This window comes from Mercurialis annua, linkage group LG8 (assembly GCF_937616625.2).
Source record: "Mercurialis annua linkage group LG8, ddMerAnnu1.2, whole genome shotgun sequence".
NCBI classification, from domain to species: domain Eukaryota; kingdom Viridiplantae; phylum Streptophyta; class Magnoliopsida; order Malpighiales; family Euphorbiaceae; genus Mercurialis; species Mercurialis annua.
Genome location: NC_065577.1, coordinates 37,038,882 through 37,062,706, shown reverse-complemented (window position 1 = coordinate 37,062,706; position 23,825 = coordinate 37,038,882). Strand labels below are relative to the sequence as shown.

The window sequence follows — 23,825 nt, the reverse complement described above, 5'->3', positions numbered from 1 at the left end:
TATTATCAACCATAAATAAACTTTAAATCAACTCTTATTTATTTACTATTTATAAATAATTAATAAATTTCAAATCAATTAGACATCAAATTGAAAATCAATCAAATATCAATCAATTATCAACTAAATATTAACTAATTGACTTTTATTTTTCTCCCGCGATACGGTTCAAAACTGTTATTACCATTGTCTCCCTTCTTAAGATTGACAAATGTCGATTCTCACTATTTTAATGAGTTCTATTTAATTTGTTGAAACTTTTACTTTGTAATTTGGCCAAATCTTAAATATCAATCAAATGTCAACCAGAAATCAACCAAATGTCAACTCATTATTAACTGTAAAATATACATAATTAGTGTTCATGTAACCATGAATCAACTTGTTGTCAACTTTAAATTTTAAATATATATTTATTAGTTTATCATGCTTTTTTGTAACCATGAAGCAACTCAATATCAACTTTAGATTTTATATATACATTTACTAGTTATTCATTAATTTTTTTAACCATGAATCCGCTTATCACTACTTAAAGATTGCATACTACCAGTATCACCACAATCCATATCGAGTAATCAAGATTGTCACAAAAATCATATATAGAAAAAGAACTAAATCAAACATTTTGTTGTAACTTATTATCAACCTTATATAAACTTTAAATCAACTCTTAGTTATTTATCATTATAATTAATAATTTTTGTTTCTATATTTTATTTGATTATACTTTAAATAAAATTATAATAACTAGTTTTAAAATTGACTTTAAATTCTATTGAATTTTTTTATTAGAAGTAACCATAAATCAACTCGATGTCAAATTTAAATTTTAAATAGAAATTTATTAAAGTAAATTAAATATAAAATTAAAGTAAACTACACATAAATTTGACACACACTATAAATTTAAATTAACTCAATAATTTAATATAAACTCAATGTAAACTGAATCTAAATTTAAAGTAAACGAGCCTAAATAAAATTCTTAATAATGTGATTATGAATCTAAAATCAATTTTGTCTAATTAAAATAATTTATTAAAATTTTATAATACCAAAAATGGTGGATAATTTACATACTTAAACTCTCAATAAATTTTTATTATTATTATTTATTTAATTAGTCTATAGATGCAATAATGTTTAATTTTATATAAATTTGATGTCAACTTGAACTCAACTATATGTAAATTTGATATACGCCATATATAACATCAAATTAAGTTTCAATAATTCAATATTACAACTGATTAAGTTTTTTTTAATAATAAAGTAAATTTATTTTAAAATTAATTAAAGCAAACTTCAAGTAACAATGAAAAAATTAATCGAGAATTTACATCAAGTATGAAGGTAAACTGCTATAACAGATCAAGGCATCACCTTAATCAAATCAAAGAAAAAATATTGCATAAATTTTCTTTCCATGCTTAGCCATTTTTCTTTACCACATAATGCATAAAGTGGACTTGACGCAGAATGGATTTTAAGGCTAGAGCCAATTATGCATAATATCTCATTATTGTTGTCTCATATATGCGCCTAACCCATCATCCCACCATTAGAACTGACCCTAATTTCTGAAACCCATTTAAAGCGGCAAAAATGTCACCTTGAGGAGCTCAGATGACGGGAAGCCTCCAAACCACAAGAAACACCTCTCAACTGGGTAAAGATAAGGCAAATCCTAAAATAAATCAAAATACAGATGGCATAAAACATAAATTTGAAGGCATCCTTACTACAGTTTAACAGATTTTATAAATTCAACACCCCCACCACCAATCACTCCCAAAATTTCCATGAAAATAACTGTCATCAAAGCAACATCCTCTACTATCCCAACCCTACCGTCTTTTAACAGCCGTCGTCGAACAATTGACTGTTTGATTGTCGCCGGCGGTGGAGATCTCTCTCTGCAAAGTCGTGCAGTTAATAAAATTGAACGGTATTAAAGGAAGAGAGGATATTAAATAAGGGCTAAACTTGTCCTATTTCAATATTAAGTTAGCTTATTTTGAGCGTGAGGTATATATGAAATTTTTATTTTCTTTTGAGAGATTTCTGCATTTTATTATTTTGTGAGGCATAAACGTTAATCACTTGACCTTTTAGGGGATTTGTGAATTTAGCCCTTTAAAAAATGTCTAACATTAACTCCCGCTAACCCCGCTAACAATTAGAGTAGGCTATCTTTGAAAAAAAAAATATCGACCAATTCTTTAAAGGTAAAAATACTGAAAACTCTCCACCTTTGATTTTTTTTTCAATTCCACCACCACCTAGAAAAATTTCTCAATTGTACCCTATTTAGGGTTTTCAGTTTTCATATGTACCCCAAAGTAAAGAAAATTGATAATTTAATTAATTTAATGATAAAATTATTAAAACCAACTAAATAGAGGGATTGTATCATTATTTTTTCCATTTGAAAAAAACAAATAAATTAGTATATGAAAGATTAATTTAAACTTTTTTTAAAATAAAAAGAGGTCATTTTAGTCAATTGGGGTACAAACGAAAACTGAAAACCCTAAATAGGGTGTAATTGAAAATTCTCCTACGTAGTGGTGCAATTGAAAATAAAGTCAAAAGTGGGGGGTTTTTAAATATTTTTGCCTTCTTTAAATAAAAGAAATGCTGACTCTCGAATGAAAAGTGAAAAAACGACAACAACCCCATTACATTCGGCTCTTGTGTACTTCCTTAAACTAAAAGAACTCGAACTTGTTATGTTATGCCCCAAAACTAACTATTTTTCTCTCTAAAACCCAATTTTTTTTGAACAGAAAACCCTCAGTTTCAATTTCTTGCAAGATCTGTCCAGGTAAATTAACTTTCTTTTAATAATTTAATGCATAAAGCTTGTTTCTTTATTATCCTATTTATTCATGGTTTTATTCTGTTCAGTTTTAGTTCTTAGGGTTTATCAGTTTCTTTATTTTTTTAGTTTCTTTTTTTGTGACAAAAGATTGTGTCTTTGTTGAATTTGAAATTGAACCAGATAAAAATACTCCATGGATGATGTTTGTGGTGGCACTGTTGTAGAATCTTGTATAGAGACAGTGGTAGGTGATTTTGTAGTGAGTGGGGAGAGTGCGAAATCCCAAGTTATTGAGAGAGTTGGGGCAGCAGAAGGTGGGTCTTGTAATGGGGAGGAAGTTATGGTTGCGGCTACGGGTTCTGATGGACATGTGGATGGTGTTCGTATTCCTGATTCCGGGGATGGTGGCTGTGGGGGAAATTCTAGTCAGGGTGGTCCGAATGAGCGGGATTCAGAGAAAGATTGGAAGGATTTAGGTGTTGGAGGCCAGTCTGGCGATTCTGATTTGGTGGCGTTGGATTTGGGAACTGGTAATGAGGCTGGGAAGTCTTCTGTTTTTCCAGAATTTAATGAAGGGAAATTGGAGGAGGGTGCGACAGCAATTATGGAGATTAGTGATGTTGGTAATGGCACTGCTGAATGTAGTACCCCCCGGGGAGTTGAGGGTGGGGATGAGTCGGACGTAAGAGTTGGAAGTGCAGTTGAAGGTTCCATTAGTGGTGACATCCAGGCTGTGGATGAAAAAATGGAAATAGTTGCGGAGGAAGGAAGTTTGGAGGGAGAATTGGAGAAGGAGGATGTAATTACTCGGGAAATTAAGCCATCAGAGAATGAAACACAGGATCAAAGAGTTAAACTTGAAAACGGTGTAGGAGGTTCTTCAGCAGTTGTTGATTCTTTAGTAGGTGAAACACAGATTTCTATTGCTGCAGAGAATTCTGAACTGGCTGAGACGGCTACTAATCAGCCTAAGGAAATAAATGGCAATGGTGGGAATGCCCTTCAGGTGTTGGAGACACAAAAGGTTGGTGTTTTGCATGATGAAGTTTGGAATCCAGGAATTGAAATTACTGATGCAGCAGCGTCTTCAGCTGTGGTGGAAGATTTACGTGCAGATACCCAAATTATTGAAAAGGAATCTGCAGTTTCAAATCCAAAAGTTGAAGAAGCTTTGGAGGAGATTCACAATGATAATTTGGTTTCAACGGAAAAGGATAGCATTGCTGATGCAACCTTCAAATCCTTAGATGGGCAAACACAAGTTGCTGTCGATGGAGAAATTGCATCAATGGACAATGAAGATATTGGGAGTCCTAACATTGAAGGTATGGGCACTGATATTTTTAATGAAAATTTTTGTTTTTCAGTGGAAGAACTGCAGGCAACATTTGAGACAGCCAACGGAAGCACTGAAAATCACTATGATGCATTTGCAGATTTGCAATTTTCACAACAGCCAACTCAGGTAGTTGGAGGTGACATAATGGGCACAGAGGACAAGTTGCATCTGAATTCTGAAACAGATATATTAATATCTACAGGCTGCTCAGACCAGAGACAGTCTCATACTTATGCTCGGGTTCATTCGGATGTAGGATCAAAAAGAGCCGAGCAAGCTAGTGATGCTGAGCAAGGTAAGCTTGAGACTTATTATGATAGTACTATCAATCAAAGCAGGATATGTTCAGATTTGACAACTTCATGTCAGCCTGCTCAAAGTAACGAAGGTGCATATATGGATGAGAAGGTTCAATTACATCCTAATTGTAAGGGTTCAGTTCACGTGCAGTTGGATGGGACATTATCTTCCTCGAGGGATAATCAGCACTTAAAGACAGGGACGGAGTATCAGGAAACAAATACCCAAAATGCGTCAGCCAGTGCAGATGCCCCTCAGATTGGCTTGCACGAAGAGCAAGAAATTGAAGCTGAAGAACATGACTCTGAATTTGAACAGCAAAAAACCACCGATCGTAAATCTGCTAAACAAGCAGCTCTAAACTCGGGAGATACAGTAAAAGCAATTCAAGCTAGGTATCAGTTCCCACTTGATGATGAAGGTGAATACGGTGTATCTGATTTAGTCTGGGGTAAAGTGAGGAGCCATCCATGGTGGCCTGGACAGATTTTTGATCCTTCAGATGCCTCTGAGAAAGCAATGAAGTATCATAAAAGGGACTGCTTTTTGGTATCATATTTTGGGGATCGAACATTTGCATGGAACGATGCATCCCTGCTAAAACCTTTCAGGTCACACTTCTCCCAGGTTGAGAAGCAGAGCAATTCAGACACATTTCATAATGCTGTTGACTGTGCTTTGGAAGAAGTCTCAAGAAGGATAGAGTTTGGAATGGCTTGCCCATGCATTCCAGGGGACACATATGAGAAACTTAAATTTCAGATAGTGGAAAACGCCGGAATCCGACAAGAATTACGTGTAATTGAGAGTGTGGACAAATCCTTGAGGGCTGATTTATTTGAATCTGCTAAGATCGTGGATTATATAAAAGCATTAGCACAATCTCCAGCTGGTGGGGCTGATCGCCTGGAGCTTACAATTGCTACGTCTCAATTGCTTTCATTTTATCGCTTGAAGGGTTATTCTCAACTGCCTGAATATCAATCTTGTGGCGGGTTGTTAGAGACTTCGGACACTTTACACTCTGAGGATGCTACTCCTGATAACAAGTATGATGGGCAAAGTTCATCTGCTCAGGAGACGTTACAGACTCGAAGAAGTTCCTACCACAAGCGTAAACATAATTTAACGGATACTAACCACCATAGGAAGAAAGAGAAAAATGTGTCTGAATCAATGGGTGACCCATGGGACTCTGTAGATGATGAATTTGATCCTGATTGGAAAGCTAACAGTAAAGTAATATCACCATCTTCTGGGAAGAAGAGGAGGGTCTCTGATTCATTTCCTGATGACTCGTCTATGGTTGAAGGTAGGAAAACTATCTCTCTAGCAAAAGTGTCCACGCCTACTCTTCCTAAGCCTTCCTTCAAGATTGGTGACTGCCTTCGTAGAGTTGCTAGCCAGATGACTGGGTCCCCCTCTATAATGAAATCTAATAGCCAGAAGCCAGATGGAGGCGTTGATTCACGTGTTGTTGAAGGATCTGATGCCGCGGTTCAGCAATCTGAGGATCCTGACACGAGGAGAATAAATGATCCAGAATACTCGTCGTTAGATGAACTACTATCACAGCTTCAGTTGGCAGCTCTAGATCCCTTGAAAGGATATAATTTCTTGACTGTCATTGTTAGCTTTTTCTCTGATTTCCGAAACACAGTGATTATGGAGAAGCATGATAAAGTAGGTGGTAAAAGGAGACAAGATTCCCGTATACTTGGTTCACCTGAAACATTTGAGTTTGAGGATATGAATGATACTTATTGGACAGACCGTGTTATTGAAAATGGTTCAGAAGAGCAGCCACCGCGTAAAAGTAGAAAAAGAGAGAATCAGATTAGGTCCGATGACCTGGATAAGCCTTCTAAAAGATCAAATTCTAGGAAGCGTTATTCTGATGGAAATGGTGGTCTGTTAGCAGAGAAACCAGTTACTTATATAGATGAGAATGCACCAGCAGAATTAGTAATGCATTTCCCCGTGGTGGATTCTGTTCCTTCAGAAATGAGCCTCAATAAGATATTCAAGCGTTTCGGTCCTTTAAGAGAATATGAGACGGAAACAGATAAGGATACCAACCGCGCCAGAGTTGTTTTCAAAAAGTATTCTGATGCAGAAGCTGCTTATGGGAGTGCGCCAAAGTTCAACATTTTTGGTTCAACTCTTGTAAATTACCAGCTCAATAATACTATATCTGTGCCATTTAAAACTCAACCAGTGGCCACGTTCTTAGGAGTGGAAGATGAATCACTTTTTCTACAGTTTTGAAGAAGTGGGCCTGACTTGAATATTTAGGTAAGCGTTTTCACGAAAAGAATATTCCAACATAATGTCATTAGATTTTCTTGATTTCACATTTACATATTTTTTACTTGTAGCTTACAGCTATTTTTGGGTTTTGATGTGAGGTTATCTTAATGCATGAAATGTAAAAAAAGAGGGTTTTTGATACATTTTTATATTCATTTTTGGCTCGTTAAGTGGTAATAGTTGAATTTGTTGACAAGGGTAGAGGAAGTATTGAAAAGCTAAAAATGGATTAAGGAAACAAAAATAGGGGCTGATGGAAAATACTCTGATGAATATGAAATAGAAGACTTTCGAGTGGAATCGTGTTTGTATATATATACTCAAATTTTCTTTCTAGATATGCTCTTAATGTGATGGGAAGTACCATTTAGTCGTCCAAACTGGGGATCTTTTTAAAGTCACGACTCTCCATTTGAATAAATGTAATTCACTTTTTTCTCGGTTTGGTTTGCAATCAAATTATTATTACATCCTTATGAAATCGGCTTTAGGTATAGTTACAACCTTCTAGGTGTTACTAGTATATCTCAACTAGCTCTTGAAGTTAGATTGCACCACCGTTTTCCATTATCTGATGCTTAAATTCTTTTATATTTCATGTGGTCGTAAAATTTGGAAGCTGTACAGGTATGTCGTATGGTTACTATTTTCTTTTCATGATAGGTGACTGGAGAAGTTGAAATATTGGGGCAGACACAATACGCTTGCGCTGTTGCTCTTATAAATGTTCAACTTGTAGCGTCGCTTAAGGAAAGAAGGTAACCGAGCTGTCAATCCTTTTAGTTATCTGGCATTATCTTACAAAGGAGGCTTTTTTGCCGGCCTTTATGCAGAGGGATACTGCTGTTCTGAAATCTCAGTAGGCTCAGTTAGTGCATTGTATAGTGACATTCGCTGATAATTTGTAGTTGCTATCCTCGATGAGAATGAGGTTTAATCCCTCAATCTCGTTTCTTTTTTATTATATATTATTCAACCATCTACTAGTTTCCAAATGCATTTTATTCTGTATCAAATCACAAGAAAGGTAGAAAGATTGCTTTTTTTTCCATATGCCGAAAGTGTCGGCAAGTTAACCTTGGTGTTATTGAGGCACACTCATCAACATGTGTCTTAGTCTTGAGATCATTCACATTTTATCATGGTTTCTAATGTTTTGCTTTTTTGATAGTCTGTTACGCTGCATTACCCCGGTTCTGTAAAGAGCTCACGAGGTTGGTCGTCGGAACAGTCTTCTCAATATCCATGTTTTGTTGATGCTGTTTGTATAGATTGACTTGCCAGGGGAATAATTCTTTTATTCCTCTTTTTTTCGCTGATGCAATAGAAGGAAGTTGTCTATGTATGGTGAATGTTACTACCTATTAGTTTATTTAGATATTTTGCATGATTTTTTTTTTTGTCAAAATAGCTTACGACTCTTAGAGTCTCAATTTGTTAGTTGTTAGTTACGGTTACGGAGGCAGGATTCAAACCCATGACCTTTTGATGCACTTGGAGACGCCTTAACAATCTGGGCTAGGCCCACACAGGCATGTTTTGCATGATTGATCAGAGCAATAATGAATCTCCAGAAGAAGTAAGGGTAAGAAAAAATCTGTTGACATAACCTTCAGTAGTTGCCTGTCTGTAGTTTGCCTTGAGACTATGGCTTGTTGGAAGATGATCTTCCGGAAAGTTTGGTATTTCTTTAATCAGAACAAGGTTCGAATCTAACATTAACATTTATTATTCGTTTATTATTAGGGCATGCATGCAGTAACTGAAAAAAGTTAATTTTCGTCCGGTTCTTTTGGTATGCGAGTATCCTCATGTTTACCATGACCAGATTATCATTTTTTTTTTAAGATGAAATTATCAATCAGATTACTCTGAATAGTATTGTGTTTGATATAATATTAGCTCTGACAGATAGTGTCAAATATATGCCCATTCTTTCTTGTAATATACTGAAAAAATAAGTGGCTTGATTGCCTGCTATTTGCATATCAATATCATTACATGTCACATTAATAGTGGGGCGATATTTTTAATTTTTATCAAAATTCAAAACTAATTTTAAATCATGTCAATTTCTGTTACATGGTAAGAAATGCCTGAAAAAACATCAAGCTATAGGAAATTGGTAAGAGATGTATGAAAAATGTCAACCTATTTCTACTGGTATGATATAGAACGATATATCGTTTTATAAATTGAAAAGATAAGTTATTTAATTGTTTTGATTTTTTTTAATTCCACCATTATCTTCATTCTTTATGGAAAGCATGCTACAGGATAACGATTTCATTGAGAAATTTTTATGTAGACTCGGTCTACCACGTCATCCGTTGACTAAGCTAATTATATCATAACACCTCATTAAAATGAGGGTATTCTTGTAATATTATTATTCAGAAGTGTATGCAAATAAATAATAATATTACAAGAATATCCTCATTTTAATGAGGTGTTATGATATGATTGGCTTAGTCACGGATGACGTGGTAGACCGAGTCTACGTAAAAATTTCTCCGATTTCATGATATCAACTATTCTTTGTCAAATATTTCCTAAAGCGAATTTTGAATGAAGCAAGAAGAAAGTATTCATACGAGGAAAGATTTGTGAGATCATGTCATTTAATTTAAGTAATGCTATATAACCCAACTCTTTTAACCCACCTTCTTGTACCGCCTGACGTGTCAGTTAAAGAGTGGATGCATTAAATTTTATTTCTTGAGATATACATTTTTGGGTGGGTATTGGACGAATGAAATCCTGCCACGTAAGGTGGGTTAAATAGGTGGGTTATAAAGCATTTTCTTTAATTTAATTGACTTACCCTAGTCTTTGAATGAAAAAAAGAATTTTCAATCGACTTTTAGATTAAGCAAGAGTGTAACCCATTTTAAAGTGTAAGGAGATATTATTAAAAATAAAAATAAAAATAAACATTAATTAATTATTTGTTATTTGTTGGTTTTTTTACTATATTTAAAGTAAGAGTGTTGAATTTTAAATAATACATTTTTAGTAACAAATCTATTTTTGTGCTGACATTGCCAACTTTTTGAACTACCGGAGGAGAAAGGGCAGAATGTGAGCTCTCGAGTTAGAGCACAAGCTAACTAAGAGAGTATTTCATTTGAGGCGAAGCTGAATGGACGGGCACAAGCAGTCTAGTGTCCGAGCTAATAGGTCGGGACGACGACTACTTCACTTATTAGATTAGCAGTAGTTATCTACCCAAAATGAAATTGGACGGAACAAAAAAATGCAAAACGCTAGCATTAGAAATACTATTGGTTTAGGGTTTCTTCACAAATTTATTTCGACTATAATTTATAACTACCGAATCTCCCGGTCTGTCTAAAATTTATGCGGATTTCGGCTCGAGATGAATGGGGTAAAAAAGGTTGAACCCCACCCAATAGTAATGCACTGAGTCTAATATTTTCACTCACATGTTTTATATTTTATTCTATTTTATAATAATTACTTGAGAATAAAAATAATATACTTAATAAATAAAGAAACCGTAGCAACTACTTTCTGAGGTCATACCATAATTAGACAAACAAAATCCCCCTAATTAAGTAACGCAATGGAAATCCAAAAACTAGTACTACTACTAATATTCTTTGTAGGTGATGAATGTTATATCACTGTCAGTCTGTCTCAGTCTCTGATAAAGAAAGAAAATTAAATTTGATTGGAAAATTAAAACGCTCCAAAAACAGCACAAACATAACAGTCGTTTTAAAATTACCATAATTAATCAATTAATTCCTATTTTGAATTTCTCATTCGTTCCTCTCAAATTTTAAATTTTCCCTCCTCTGCCTACATTTTTATTTTTCTTTATACAACAACAGAATCTTGATTCTTCAAAGAAAAACAATTTCCGACCAACATGTCATCTAAATTTGATTTTCAAGAATTTCAATTCCCAGGTAAATTTTCCATTTCCTTAGCATCAAGAAAATTCGAAAATTCTTTATAGTTGATTCACGGAATCAAGAATTTGTTTTGGAATTTCTTTGAAGATGATAATTTTAAATTGTGTTCTTGAATTGTTTGTTTCAAGAAATAAACAGTTCTTGATTTTAATTAGAACCCGTTTTAAATATGAATTTGATTGATGTTGAAGCAGACAACAGAAGGAAGGTTGATTTTCAGAACATGGAGAAAGGCTCGTTCAGATGTAAACCGGTTTGCGATTTGCGCAAGAGTTTGGCTTGGGATAGTGCATTTCTTAATAGTCCAGGTTCGGTTTATGGTTCGATTCTTTTCGGTTTGATTTGATCATATTTAAAACATACCATTCTTGCAATTTAATTTGGTTGACCAGAATTTATAATCTTTGTAGTTTAATTTGGTTCCATTCATGTAAATAATAGAATTGCAAATGATAATTGAATAAATAATAGATATGTAGATTATTTTAATGTACAATATATATGTTGAAATGGTGTATTTTTAAATTCGGTTTTTAGTCGGTTTGGTTAATTAATAGTAGAACCAACCAAACCGAATTTTCTACTCATTAACATCCGAAATAATCTTTACTAACTGTTTTAACAGAATTAGAATGAATTTTGGTTTGATCTGATTTGGAAAAAATGATATATTTCAGCTTAGTCCTATATATAGTATGAATTTTTAATTTTTTTAACTTGGTATTGATATGTTCTGCTCTTGTTCAGGAGTTCTTGATCCAGAAGAGTTGTTCGAGACTCTTAATTTACAAGTAGCAAACGATGGAGAAGATTTGAGTATGAGCATGGACAGGAAACAAATGCCATTACATTCTGAATCCATAGAACCAGCAAGAGCCAGTGGAATCAGTAATATGCGCAAAAGTTTAGCTTGGGATACCGCCTTCTTCACAAGTGCAGGTACTTTTACTTGCTTTACAAGTCTTATGATTTATCATCTATGTCGCTGGGAAACAGAATACGCTTAATTGGAAAACATTGCCACGGAAAAAAACTGAATAACATTTCTATGTTGCATAGAGATTTTTCGAGTTCTACCTTCCATTGTTTATCTTTCATTTCTGAAAACATTTCCCAAAACTCGAAAACTCTATCTTTATAACACAAATTTGCAAAAACATAGTTTCGACGTTTCTTATTTCAATAGTTTTCATTTCGGCTTTTCTGTTTCGGTGTTTCATAGCAATTTTGTTTGACAAGAATAGGTTCTAGCTATAAGTTAACAAATAGGAACGGAAGTTTAAATGTAGGACTAGACAAGTTTCCATGCAATATGGTATATAATTATTACCTTCTTGCGGAGAGTTTGTGGCTGTTTGGTTCATGTAATGTTTAAAATTGTTAAATTTTGTATTCCTTAGGAGTTCTGGATGCTGAAGAGTTGTCTGTTGTAAATAGAGGATTTAAAAAGTCTGAAAAGTTCTTGCTTCCTGGGGTTGAAGAGGATAATATCTGGAGATCTGCTGAATCAAATTCTACAGTAACTAGTGATGGTTACTCTCTTGCTAGTCTCGAACTTGATCTTTTCGACGATATAAGAGCATCTATACGTCAGAAACGTGACGCTTCATCAAATGAGCCAAGTTTAACTCCCAAACTGAATAGAGAAAAAGGCAGGCAAAATGGCTACGGTGAGTGTAGTTTAGTTTTTTTTGTAAGTTTGTTGTTTGCTGTGAATTTATGCTTCTTAATTTGTTGTATATATAGATCATTTGTGCTTGAGCTCATGTAGTAGCAATTTTAGACACGGATTCGAACATGTTTAGATTTGATATAAATAGACTTGATATAAACATGTTTAGATTTAAGCTTCTTTTTTGTCTATATAACTCCCGAACTCTATGTTTTAGATGTTAATGAGTCAATTTGTGTTATATTAAACTTATTTACTACTCAAATGAATCACCGAGTTCAAACATATTATGTTAAGGAAATGTTTATGTTGCATAATTTGTGTCATAAGCATGTTGTATTGTAATTTTATAAATCAAATACGATTGTCAATCGTGTTCGTGTTTAGACTAATCATGTCATGAAAGTAGATCCACACGATCCATTTATGATATGTATAAACGAAGTGCGAGGTCTAATGTCTACTCTTTCATCTAATTCTTTTGTACTCTTTGCAGTTTCTAGAAGACCGGATGATTCATCTCAAGTAAGAGTAAGCTCTTGAAATTTTCTTTCTTTTAATTTTTTTCACAAATTGCGCTTGTGCATCAGCTTCACCTGAATTTGTCTTCACTTAAATTTTCAGTAATACTAACAATCTGATAATGCTGAAAAACTTTTGGTCATTTACAGCCTTCGGCTTCAGGAGGAGGATCCAATCCTTCGTCGCGTAAGCCACCGAAGATATCGAACCGTGCTAGTCCTTTACCGATACTTCCTTCCAAAAGAGCTTCTTTAAGTGCAAGTCATGTTAAAATGGATAATAAATTTACAAAATCTGCTGATGGTGAAATTTTAGACTCATCTTCCACTTAAAAGGTTTACTTTTTCATTATTGTCGACATCTAAATATATGATTGTTACAGGCAAAACTATTGGCATGTCAAAGAAAATGTGTTTGCGGAATTTGCCTTCTTCAGTTTTGCCTGCTGCAGTTGATGAGTATGCAAGGTTTTGTTCTGCTTCTGCTGACTTCACTGGTAAATCTCCTTCAAACTTCGCAAGGAGAACGAAGGATTCCCGTCCAGGTGCTTCTACTTCTTCTACTTCGACCTTACGAACCCCTCTGAGATACTCAACTAGAAACAAAACCGAGTTGGTAAATTCCAGTGCTTCTATTCGTTTCTTCTCAACGCCTGATAAATCCTCCATTTCTAAATCTCCTTCTAGTTCCTTTGATGGATGGTCCTCAGGATCATCATCATACACATCTCTCAAGCAAAGATACAATAGCTATGCTGCCAGTCCTTTAAATAGTACTCCTCTGAAAGAGATTTTTGACCGTGATTCCTTCAAATCATCGTGTTCTGAGAGGCATCGTTGTGGTCAATCCTGTTCCGAACATGAAATTTCGGAATTCAAGTTATGGAATTCACATAACTATGATATCCCAATGTGCACCACTCCTGCTCCTACCGATGTTTCAAGAAAACTGAAACCTTCAGGTCTGAAGATGCCATCACCAAAAATAGGATACTTTGACACGGTGAGTTACAAAATAGCATTCGTTTTCGCTCCATATTTTTGATGGTACTGATAACCTTTCTGTTTGCAGGAAAGTTCCACAGGTCCTGTCAGCAAAGCTAAGTTACCTGCTAACAGAACGAAATACGGAAGGCATCGATCAGCAGGAGGCGTAGCAGGATCTGTGGGTAAGTCGGGCTCGAAGAAGCAACCTCTGAGGGAGCTGAGTTATATCAAGGGACATGTTCCTGGTGAGGGTAACAAAGAAAATATAATCAGTTTTGAGAATCAAGTTGATGATCTGAGTAAACGTATGGGAACCATTGGTTTTAGTAGGGTCTAAAGGAAACAAAAGGTTTTTTTAAGCTTAGCTATGTAGAATGTTATTAAGTTCATCTTTAGTGAATGAACTCTTTTGATAGTACTCATGTCGTTTTAAATTTTTATATGACTCGTCAATTTATATTTAATTAATTTATTATAAAAATTAAAAGTAATTTAATAATCTTATGATCTAAAGTTATGGATCTATTTGACTTTCTTCTGAAAAATAATTTAATAATATTATGATTTAAAGTTATGGTTCTATTTGACATTTTTTTGATCAAAGAATGCCTTTCTTTAAAAACTCACTCTTGCTTATAGGCGTTTGTACACACAATTTGCTGGCTAGAACGGAAGTGTTTAAATATAACCAAAAAGTTCAGTTTAGGTGTGCAATTATAAACGGTTATGTCAATATTAAGATGTTTAAGTGATTAATCTATTAAGTTCAAGAGCATAAATGATCATTTGTCTTATAAGATACTAATACAAGGCATACTTGCAAAATAAATCTAAACCTTTTGCGGAGTGTTGTAACTTTTAATTTTTGCAATAATGTCATGATTATATTATTTCGATGTAATTCTAGCCAATTTTTTCTAATCAATTTAGTTGTTCCAATTTTTAGTTGAATTTATAAATTAATTTCATAATTAGTAAAATTCATTTTTCAAGATTTTTAAAATTTAACTTTTACTATTATAAAAAATAAAAATATATTGTTAAAATTTAATTTCAAATTCTCTAATTTTTTCAGCGTGGTCTAGCAAAAAAAAAATGAATTTGAAGTTAAAGATGACCAAAAAGTCAAATAAAAGCAGTTGGTATAGCCTTGTTTGGCTAAAACTATTTTAAGGTCCCTAAACTATACATTTTTTGTTCATTAACTCCCTCAACTTTTATTTGGCTTCCTCAAATCTCTAAACTTATATCTTTTGGTTCATCAGGTCCCTCAACTTTTATTTGGCTTCCTCAGATCCCTAAACTTTTGTTTTTTGGTTTCTTAGATTCTTAAACTTTTGTTTTTTTACTTCATTAAGTCCTTAAATGGATCTTCCTTAAAAGACCTAATGAACCAAAAAAACAAAAGATTAGGGATCTGAGGAAGTCAAATAGAAATTGAGGGACCTGATGAACCGAAAAATAAAAGTTTAGGTATCGAAGAAAGCCAAATGAAAGTTTAGAGATCTGATAAACCAAAATAGTATAGTTTAAGGATCTCAAAATGGGTTTAGCCTTGTTTTTTCGCTGAGGTGAAAATAACTAAAACCACGAAGGTTTAAGTGTCAAAAGTAAACTAAAAGAATTTAAGTGTTCCTCTCAAAAGAATTATAAAATGTTTTTGCAACGTTGAAAAACGTTAAGGACTTAAGTGGTAAAAAATACTAAAATAATTTATATGATCCTTTTTAAATAACTTGAAAGCTATATTTAAACCTTTGGCCATAATAATAGATCAACCAGAGTTTGTACAAGTCATAGAAAGAAAGCAACAAAGAGTTTACTGATCATATGAATAAGTCAGTGAAATACAATCATGCATATATTTCTCTTAAAAGTTTCAATGCATTCGTACATACATGTAAATCATACAACTAAGAGATGCTAAGCCGGACACAATCTTGGTAGGGCAAGTCCTTGTAAATCATCTATCACTAAGTCCAGGATATTCTGATTTAGAGGATGATCAGATTCAATTATATTACCGGGAGTGAGACTGACTCCAAAATTAGCTAAGCCATCCGCAACCCTATTTCCTTCTCTATACTGATGTTGCACTCTCACACACCATTCTCTCCCTAACATCTCATCGATTGAGCTAAGCAAAATGGCCCGCTTCTCATCTCCGCCACAGTTCTTTCGCCGGCGACTGTTAATTGCATCGACCGCAATTTTACAGTCGCTCTCGAGAATGACAAACCTGTAGCCCTTCTCCCATGCAACCCTCAAGCCCGTCATGATTCCACAAAGCTCAGCTAGAATGGCAGAGGAACAGTCGGCAAGGTTCATTGCGAAACCGAGCCGCCATTGTCCAGCGCTGTCGCGTATCACTCCGCCTGCGGTAGCAATGCCCAAGGATGGTTTCCATGCGCCGTCAGTGTTTATCTTGACCCATCCGTGCTGCGGACGATGCCAGGAAACCATCTTCAGAGTCTTGTGTTGATGGTTGTGGATCGGTGAGTAAAGAAAGTGTTGGGTGGAGGGAGGAAAGGCAAGAAGGATGGGTGTGGGACTAGCCAACATTATTCAGTGACTAAATTCTTTCTGATTATCAAAGTATGAAAAGGTGAGTGGGCAGTGGAGATTGTGGAAGGTAAGAAAGAAGAATAAGTATAAGAAAGAAGAGTGAACAAGTGATGATGATGGGTATTTATTTAGGTTTAGGTTTAGGTTTAGGTTTTCAGTAGTCAAATGTATTTCTTATACGGAAAAGGATTTTGTAATTTAGGAAGCATATGTCAACACAATTGTTATACAATAATTTAGGAAACACATTTTAATTTTATATATCGTATTATATGACATGTCACTTAATTTGAACCTCAATATTTATTTACACATCTTCGTAGAGTTATAAGCTAAGATATTATCTTAGTGGCCAATTTCTAATATTTGAATTATCTTCTGGACCGACCTCAATAGTGCTGAATGGTTCGGTTCAATTTGGCTTGATTTGATCATATTTAAAACATACGATTCTTTCAAAAAATAGGATGAGAATCTAACAAAGTTAGATGTTTATATAAAATGTCAGTTTGCTAACCAAATTAACAGTTTTGCTTGGGACAGTGCCTTCTTCACAAGTGCAGATACTTTTACTTGCTTTACAAGTCTTACAATTTAAGGATAATTCAAATCTATGTCAAAGTTTGCAAATAACGCACCGAACTGAAAAATTGAAACGAGTTGACAAAATCTATTTGGTTCGGTTTGTACCGACCGCTCACCACAAATTTTCAAGAAAAAAATATAAAATATTCTTAATATCTAAATACTGCTTTAAACAATATTATCCTTTTTATTAATATAACATAATAACTTACATGGATTTGTAAGATATATATTAATATTAATAAGATATTTATAAACTGTTACACTAGTAAAAGTTTCATTGATTTATATTTAGAAAAATAAAAATTTATAGAATTTAAATTGTGTTTTCTTTGAAAAAATTATGTTATTTTTAGAAATAGTAATCACCCCATTGTTATAATAAAAATTAAATTTGAATCTAATTAACCTCATTATAAAAAGTTATGGAATTAATCACCTTTTTTCTGACAAAAAAATTGCATTATTTAAGGACTCATGACTTGCTTATAGGCTGTTTGAATTTGATGAAAATATGATGAAAGATAAAAAAACGGTCATTGTCGAAATTGAGATGATTAATTGATTAATCTATTATGTTCAAGGGCATAAATATTCATTTAGCTTTGCAAAACTCTATTTATTTTTCCATGAAATAAAATTTATTAAATTTTTCTGCTCAATTAGATGTTTAGGGGCATGTTCACCAAAATCTGAATTTTTTCATCAACATGTTCAAGACAAGATGTATATAATCGCAATATAATCACAAGTATTAGTGATTTGTTCACAAGTGTAAGTACTTTTACTTGCTTTACAAGTCTTACGGTCATTTATCATCTATGTTGCACGGAAATAAAAACGCTCAAGCAGAAAATGTTGCTATAGAAAACGACCGAATTATATTTTTATATTGCATAGAAACTTAACGAATTCAACAATTCGGCGTTTTGATTTTGTTTCTGAAAACGCTTCTTAAAGCTTCATCGATCTTTGTAACATATTTTCTCAGAAACTCAATCTTTAGAGTTTGCAATAGTTTCACAGTTTCTCATTTCAATCATTTCGGCTTTTCTTTTTCAGTGTTATATATCGATTTTTATTTACAAGAATATGTTATTGGGTTATAGCTATAAAAAGAAGTTAAATGTAATTGACACGTTTCAGTGTAATATAGTTCATCGATGAGAGAAATTGATGATGATGAGAGAGAAAATAATTTTGTTTATGAGGATTGGTTTGAGAGGAGAAGTATATATATATCCGTATAAAAATTATAATTTAGATAGTGTATGGTAGTTTTGATAATGGAAACATGTGTCTGTATAAAAGCAATAATATGATAAATGTTGGTTGTTTATGAAAAAGCCCTATTAATATTGAATGTGTCCTTATCATATATTCAAAAAAGATTAAATATAAAAAAAAAAGGCTTAATCACCAAAAAAACCCTCACCTTTTAGCCCCTTTTCAAATGCACCCTGACGTTGCAATTTTGTCAGTTGCACCCTAATTCGCACCTTTGGTTTTCAATTCCACCTTCAAGTACTAAATTGATCTCTTTTTCATTTAAAAAAAGTTAAAATAAGTCATCAACTTTTAACTTTTTATGTGGAAAAGAGTTCAAACGAGTACTTTATAAGGGTTTTTATGAATTTTTTCCGAGTGAAAAAAGTCCAAATTGATTTTGAGGGTGGAATTGAAAACCAAAGGTGCAAATTAGGGTGCAACTGACAAAATTGCAACGTCAGGGTGCAACTGAAAAGGGGCTAAAAGGTGAGGGTTTTTTTGGTGACTAAACCAAAAAATAATATATATATATATATATATATATATATATTACATTTTGTGCTATCGACAACTTTGGCTATGTGTAGGAGTGTAATCGCTCTCAAATATAACTCAACAAATAACCACAAAATCTTCATATTATTCAACAAAATAATTGTACCACATCATTCATGCAACAAATTAATAAGACATTCGTAATATTAAGATATTTATAAAAAAATAAACAATAATCAAATATTATCACAAACATTCACTGCCTTATAAAAATAACGTAGCATAACCCATTATATAGAATAATCAACTTCTTTTCCAAAATAATTTCATAACAAACATTAGTAGTCTTTTTTTAATTATTAATAAAATTATGCTAATTTCCAAAAATAAAATAAAAAATAAACAGTTAATTATGATATTGTAATTTTGTATGAAGAAAGTTCACGAGTGATATAAATACTTCCTTAAGCTTAATTTTTATTAATTCTGATAATTTTAATTTACTTTTATTTTTCATTTTTGAAAAAAATAATTTATGTTTATAATATTTAAAGATTAAAAAATTACTAATTACTACCTATAACTAGTGCACCCTCAGTTATTATGTCTATTAAGTAAAAATGATAAATTTGAGGATGAATAATAAGCATTTTAATCATCAAATGGCAGACAAATAGAACTCTAGATTTGAGCAGGATAAGTAAATACATTTTGCTCATAACTGCAGTCTGCAAGGCTTTGTAAACATTGTTCCATAAACATCATACACAGCTGCAAAATACTCTACCTAAGAGACCTAACCAGCCGAAATGGTATAAAATGCCAAGAACCATTCATGTGCTAAGAGAGCTATAACAGATATCCTTCAAGACGAGCCTTCTCCATAATCTCTTTCTGAACAGAAAAAACGTAAATAAGCGGGAGAAATCATTCCAAAATTCCCATATGATAATTACACTATATAGCATGAGATATGGAAGTAAATATTCTTGCGTTTATTGCAACTGCCTCATTCATTCCTGTTCCAAGATAATCTTCACCAACATCCCTCAACATCTTTTCCTCAATAAAAATTCTTAGTCGACAGTCTAACTGTAATTTTGGATTACATGGCGATCTATTGAACATGAAGTCTATATGAATAACAAAACTATTTTTTTAATTTATATATCAGCATGTCTCATATTAAGACCATGTGACGCCATATCAGTCGGTGATGATGTGGCGCCACGTGATCTTAATATGTGACAGGTGATTTGATACAATTTTTTTAAAAGATATTATCTATGTCGAGCTCATAGTCACGTCGTCTAAACTTAAGTAATTAGAGCCTACAAGAACTTTTAGGTGCTATAAAATCAAAGTTGGGGCATTTTATTGTTACATATCAAAGAAAAAAGGACACGATGAGAGATGGAAGTTGAAGGACTGTCACTGTAAATTACCCCGTGAATCCGGCTATATAATTTATTACGGTATCCCAAAATTACTTTCTACAGAAACCGGCTAGCTATAAAAAAACAGTTCCTCTATGCGCACTAGTTGGATGCGAAAGAAATTGCAGAACATGACATTACCTGGATAATTGCTGTAATCATCCCAGGATCCTCCTATAAAGAACAAAAGAGAACTGCAGTCAAGAAGAAAATGAGACTGATTGAGTCAATGAGCATTAGATTCACTCACCAAAAAATGCTTCTCCTCTCGAAAGTTTTTTGTTTTATTAATTCCCATGAAGTTGGAACTTGAATTTTCTCCACATGCTGTACAATTCTCAAGCTATCTGCAATGTAAAACCTCTTCAGTAATATACTTGAATCAAAAGGTAAAAGAAATTATAATAATTCCAACAATCATGGTAAAGCAGCCTTAATTACAAAAACATTCAAAATTGGAATGGTTAGCAAATCAAGGTCATTTTCCACTGGTGAAAAATCATTAAATAACACATGATTGAGGCTCTCATGGTGACATTTAAGTTGCACCACAACCAAAATGCCCAGAGAATAGTTTAATCAGTGTGAGAATGAACTTAAGAAACATGAGGCAATGGTAGAGTCTTCTGCAAACCATGAAAAAAAAAGGATAGCAAATGACCGGGAATTTTCATCCTCTTTTTCACAAGAAAACTGGAATAAAAGATTTACATCTATGTTTAACGAAAACGAAAAATGCTGATATGGAAAATGGAGAATCAACATTTTTAACAGGAATAGGTTATAAATATAAAGTTCGGAGTTTTAGAAGCATTTTCCAAAACAAAAATGGAACACCGAAAACATAACAATCAATAAGTTTTCATACAACATAGATCTACATGAATGAGACTTCCAGCTTAAACACCCAGGAAGTATAAGATTTATCCTCAGCCAAGGCCAAGATTTTATTGCATGCGGAGCTTGAATTCTTTAGATGCAAAATTTATTTATTTAATAAAAAAATAATCTCAGCGGTCAAAAGAACAAGAAATAGTCAAGGGCTTACTTGTAATAAAAGCCTCTTTCCAAGAATCCCGCGCAGACCACGATGGTGCAACTTCCCGAACAGGAATTCCTTTGCTTAAACACACTCTGCACCAGAATGCAAATGCCACAATGAACCATCTTCAGATAAAACTAAAAAGTGTACTGCTTCTTTCAGCTAATCAAATTGGGGTACATTGCTTTAAATCCCGATAGAGTTGAACAGTGAGATTGAAGAAGTCGAATTAGTGCTGTCAAAGTTCCTAACTCTGTAACTTTACTAGATGCATGCATTTTCATTCAATGATTAAATCATGTTTCAGGCAATTAAATGGAACAAACAATCAGTTATTATCCAGTTTTGACTAGATGCTAGCAGAATAAGTTCATGCAAACTTATCCGTAATAAAAAATGGAACACTAAAATTGCATAAGGGAGTGTTACCAGTAGATTTCCATCCCACTTCCAACGTATTGAAGGAGGAAAAACTTACTCAATGACCAGTTGGCGAATAATTCCAGGAAGGACACCATCGCTAATTGGGGCTGTCTGCACTTCAAATTGAACTTTATTGCCATCCTCGTAAAAGCAGTCCCTCTTGACTTCCTTGCTGTCCTGAAATCACCTAGAGCAAACAATACTTAGCAAATCAACTATAAACACAAAGGAACCCAAGTAAATCCAGAAGAAAAAAAAAAGCAATGCCGTATGAGGATTTAAAGAGCCCCAATTCCTTTATAAGACTCGTATCAAAGAACACATCAATATGCCTAAAATTACAATGTTGCTTCTAAAGCTTGCTAAAGTTTATAGTTGTCCTCTGCCGGTTGACGAGCAGACACAAACCAGATATAAAGATAAATTCTTGTAATGCACAAAAATGTAAAAGACGCGGACTAACTTTTTTATGAAATTTCATGCTAACCATTAACGCAACTCAAATTAATAAATTTAAAATGTTAATAGACAATATTGCATTGCATTGTCAACTAAGACGTTAACGCCATATTTTAAGATTTTCAGTATAGGGGCCACACTCCTAGTCCTACTAAAACTAATTTTGTGCATGCAACCACAAGGACGCAAGTTTACAATTATAGGAATAGTTTGAGATACCTAAACCAAAACCATAGGAATTGGCATTCATAGAAAATAACTCGTCAATAACAAATAAACCAACCACATTCAAATTCTAACCCATTCTCAAGTAGATTATGTGAAGATTGCAAGTTAAACATTTCAGATACCTTGTAGCAAACGACAAAGAAATTGGTGACACAACCTTCAAGTATATGATCACCATCGTCGGATAACAAAAGCTCAGTCACTGAAGGAGGCCTCAATTTCTCCAAAGGGTTCCTTAACCTACACATAAAACACAACAGAATAAAATCAACCAAGTCACATAATGAACAAAAAATAGTAATCACCACAACATCACTCAAAATCAAAAAACATAATCAAAACCAAACTAAAATGGCCACACTTGAAATTTAAATGATCATATAAACAAATACTTATATTACCCACGAATTGGGCAGCATTCTGCCAAAGTCGAGAGTTTTATTCCTCTCACGAGCGCTCTCCTCCAGTTAACTTTATATAAAAAAAAACTTAAATTTCTCAAAATCATAAAAAAATTCTCAAAACAAATTAAACTAACCTTACCCAATGAGAATATTTAGCTTGAGCAAAACTCCTACCATACCCAACAACAGCTAAATTAGCACCATTTCCTCTAACACCAAAAACAAAAGGAACATACTTTCCAATATGCAAACACACATCAAACAAACCAACATCACAATTTTCACAACCCAAGTCCTCAATCTTTTCCAATTTCTCAAAATCCCCACTAACAAGAGCAGTAATTGCCAATTCCTCCCCAAATTTTCTCTCTTCCAAAGCCAAAGGCAGCACCTTTTTCACTGAATCATTAACCATAGACTTGATCTTGGACTCCCAAGTTGGTCTAAAAACTGGGCTGTTGGGATTAAATTTAAGGTTTTTGAAGAAAAATTGGGGGGTTGAAGTGATAAGAATTGAGGTGGAATTTGAAAGTCTTTGTAAATGTTGGGGCCAAAATAGGAGAGAATTTGCATTGTTGTGAGTTCTTGTTGTGGTGTATGCGCCTGGGTTGGATTCTAGGAATTGGGTGACTGATGGAGTGGTTGTGGAGTGTGAAATGACGCCGTTTTGGTAGAGGAACGGTGAAGGGGAAGCGCCGGTTGCCATTTTCTGGTATCGTTTTGGAGTTGCAGTGTCGGAGTTCAAGTTGGGGTTGTGGTAGTTTGTGTTATCTGCTATTGAGGGCCTAATTTGTAACTATATTCGATTGAATCCCTTAACTAGTAACTACTGTTAAATTTGGCCATCTTAGTCCTAATGAAAGGATTTAACATTCTTTTACACCATATGGAGGCTTTTTTTAGAGTTATTTTATTTTTAATCTATTTAATTAATTTTACTATTGTATAAGAAGAATAATAATAATAATAATTTATCCGGCAGTAAAAATAAATTTTATTTTAAAACTCTCCATATGAAATTC

The 23,825-nt window shown here is 33.5% G+C and overlaps 3 protein-coding genes across 8 annotated transcripts; 2 read left to right on the top strand and 1 right to left on the bottom strand.

Moving 5' to 3' along the window:
• The first annotated feature begins 2,673 nt into the window (after positions 1 to 2,673).
• LOC126661264 (uncharacterized) lies at positions 2,674 to 8,492 on the top strand. Of its 4 annotated transcripts, none has more exons than XR_007635594.2 (4): positions 2,674 to 2,830; positions 3,008 to 6,761; positions 7,440 to 7,534; positions 7,948 to 8,492. XR_007635594.2 is itself a non-coding variant. In XM_050355090.2 (4 exons), the coding sequence occupies exons 2-3, from the start codon at positions 3,021 to 3,023 to the stop codon at positions 6,732 to 6,734; spliced, it is 3,603 nt and encodes a 1,200-aa protein (XP_050211047.1). In that variant the 5' UTR covers positions 2,674 to 2,830; positions 3,008 to 3,020; the 3' UTR covers positions 6,735 to 6,761; positions 7,440 to 7,852. The 4 variants fall into 4 exon arrangements, 3 of the variants coding, with proteins under 3 accessions (XP_050211047.1, XP_050211048.1, XP_050211046.1); XM_050355090.2 differs by lacking the exon at positions 7,948 to 8,492 and having other exon boundaries at positions 3,008 to 4,152; positions 4,264 to 6,761; positions 7,440 to 7,852; XM_050355091.2 differs by lacking the exon at positions 7,948 to 8,492 and having other exon boundaries at positions 3,008 to 4,461; positions 4,606 to 6,761; positions 7,440 to 7,852.
• Positions 8,493 to 9,185: 693 nt separating this feature from the next.
• On the top strand, positions 9,186 to 14,422 carry LOC126661265 (uncharacterized). 3 transcript variants are annotated; one of them, XM_050355094.2, is made up of 8 exons: positions 9,186 to 9,956; positions 10,912 to 11,025; positions 11,465 to 11,656; positions 12,118 to 12,387; positions 12,886 to 12,920; positions 13,061 to 13,214; positions 13,294 to 13,913; positions 13,983 to 14,422. In XM_050355094.2, the coding sequence occupies exons 2-8, from the start codon at positions 10,941 to 10,943 to the stop codon at positions 14,232 to 14,234; spliced, it is 1,608 nt and encodes a 535-aa protein (XP_050211051.1). In that variant the 5' UTR covers positions 9,186 to 9,956; positions 10,912 to 10,940; the 3' UTR covers positions 14,235 to 14,422. The 3 variants fall into 3 exon arrangements, with proteins under 3 accessions (XP_050211051.1, XP_050211050.1, XP_050211049.1); XM_050355093.2 differs by lacking the exon at positions 9,186 to 9,956 and adding an exon at positions 10,384 to 10,711 and having other exon boundaries at positions 12,886 to 12,914; XM_050355092.2 differs by lacking the exon at positions 9,186 to 9,956 and adding an exon at positions 10,387 to 10,711.
• Positions 14,423 to 19,432: 5,010 nt separating this feature from the next.
• Positions 19,433 to 23,599, bottom strand: LOC126661266 (uncharacterized). Its single transcript, XM_050355095.2, has 7 exons — positions 22,938 to 23,599; positions 22,522 to 22,639; positions 21,768 to 21,889; positions 21,296 to 21,381; positions 20,498 to 20,594; positions 20,389 to 20,421; positions 19,433 to 19,705 (listed from the first exon to the last, which is right to left on the bottom strand). The coding sequence occupies exons 1-6, from the start codon at positions 23,507 to 23,509 to the stop codon at positions 20,406 to 20,408; spliced, it is 1,011 nt and encodes a 336-aa protein (XP_050211052.1). The 5' UTR covers positions 23,510 to 23,599; the 3' UTR covers positions 19,433 to 19,705; positions 20,389 to 20,405.
• Between the last annotated feature and the right edge of the window lie 226 nt (positions 23,600 to 23,825).

Excerpts from the sequence above, each read along its gene's own strand:
- LOC126661264 (XM_050355089.2), top strand. The coding sequence starts at position 3,021 with ATGGATGATGTTTGTGGTGGCACTGTTGTAGAATCTTGTATAGAGACA.
- LOC126661265 (XM_050355092.2), top strand. The coding sequence starts at position 10,672 with ATGTCATCTAAATTTGATTTTCAAGAATTTCAATTCCCAG. Across the intron at positions 12,921-13,060 it reads ATGATTCATCTCAAGTAAGA|CCTTCGGCTTCAGGAGGAGG; the intron begins GTAAGCTCTTGA and ends GGTCATTTACAG. Across the intron at positions 13,914-13,982 it reads AAATAGGATACTTTGACACG|GAAAGTTCCACAGGTCCTGT; the intron begins GTGAGTTACAAA and ends TTCTGTTTGCAG.
- LOC126661266 (XM_050355095.2), bottom strand. The coding sequence starts at position 23,509 with ATGGCAACCGGCGCTTCCCCTTCACCGTTCCTCTACCAAAACGGCGTC. Across the intron at positions 21,382-21,767 it reads ATTCGCCAACTGGTCATTGA|AGTGTGTTTAAGCAAAGGAA; the intron begins GTAAGTTTTTCC and ends ATTCTGGTGCAG. Across the intron at positions 20,595-21,295 it reads GAAAGAGGCTTTTATTACAA|ATAGCTTGAGAATTGTACAG; the intron begins GTAAGCCCTTGA and ends TTTACATTGCAG.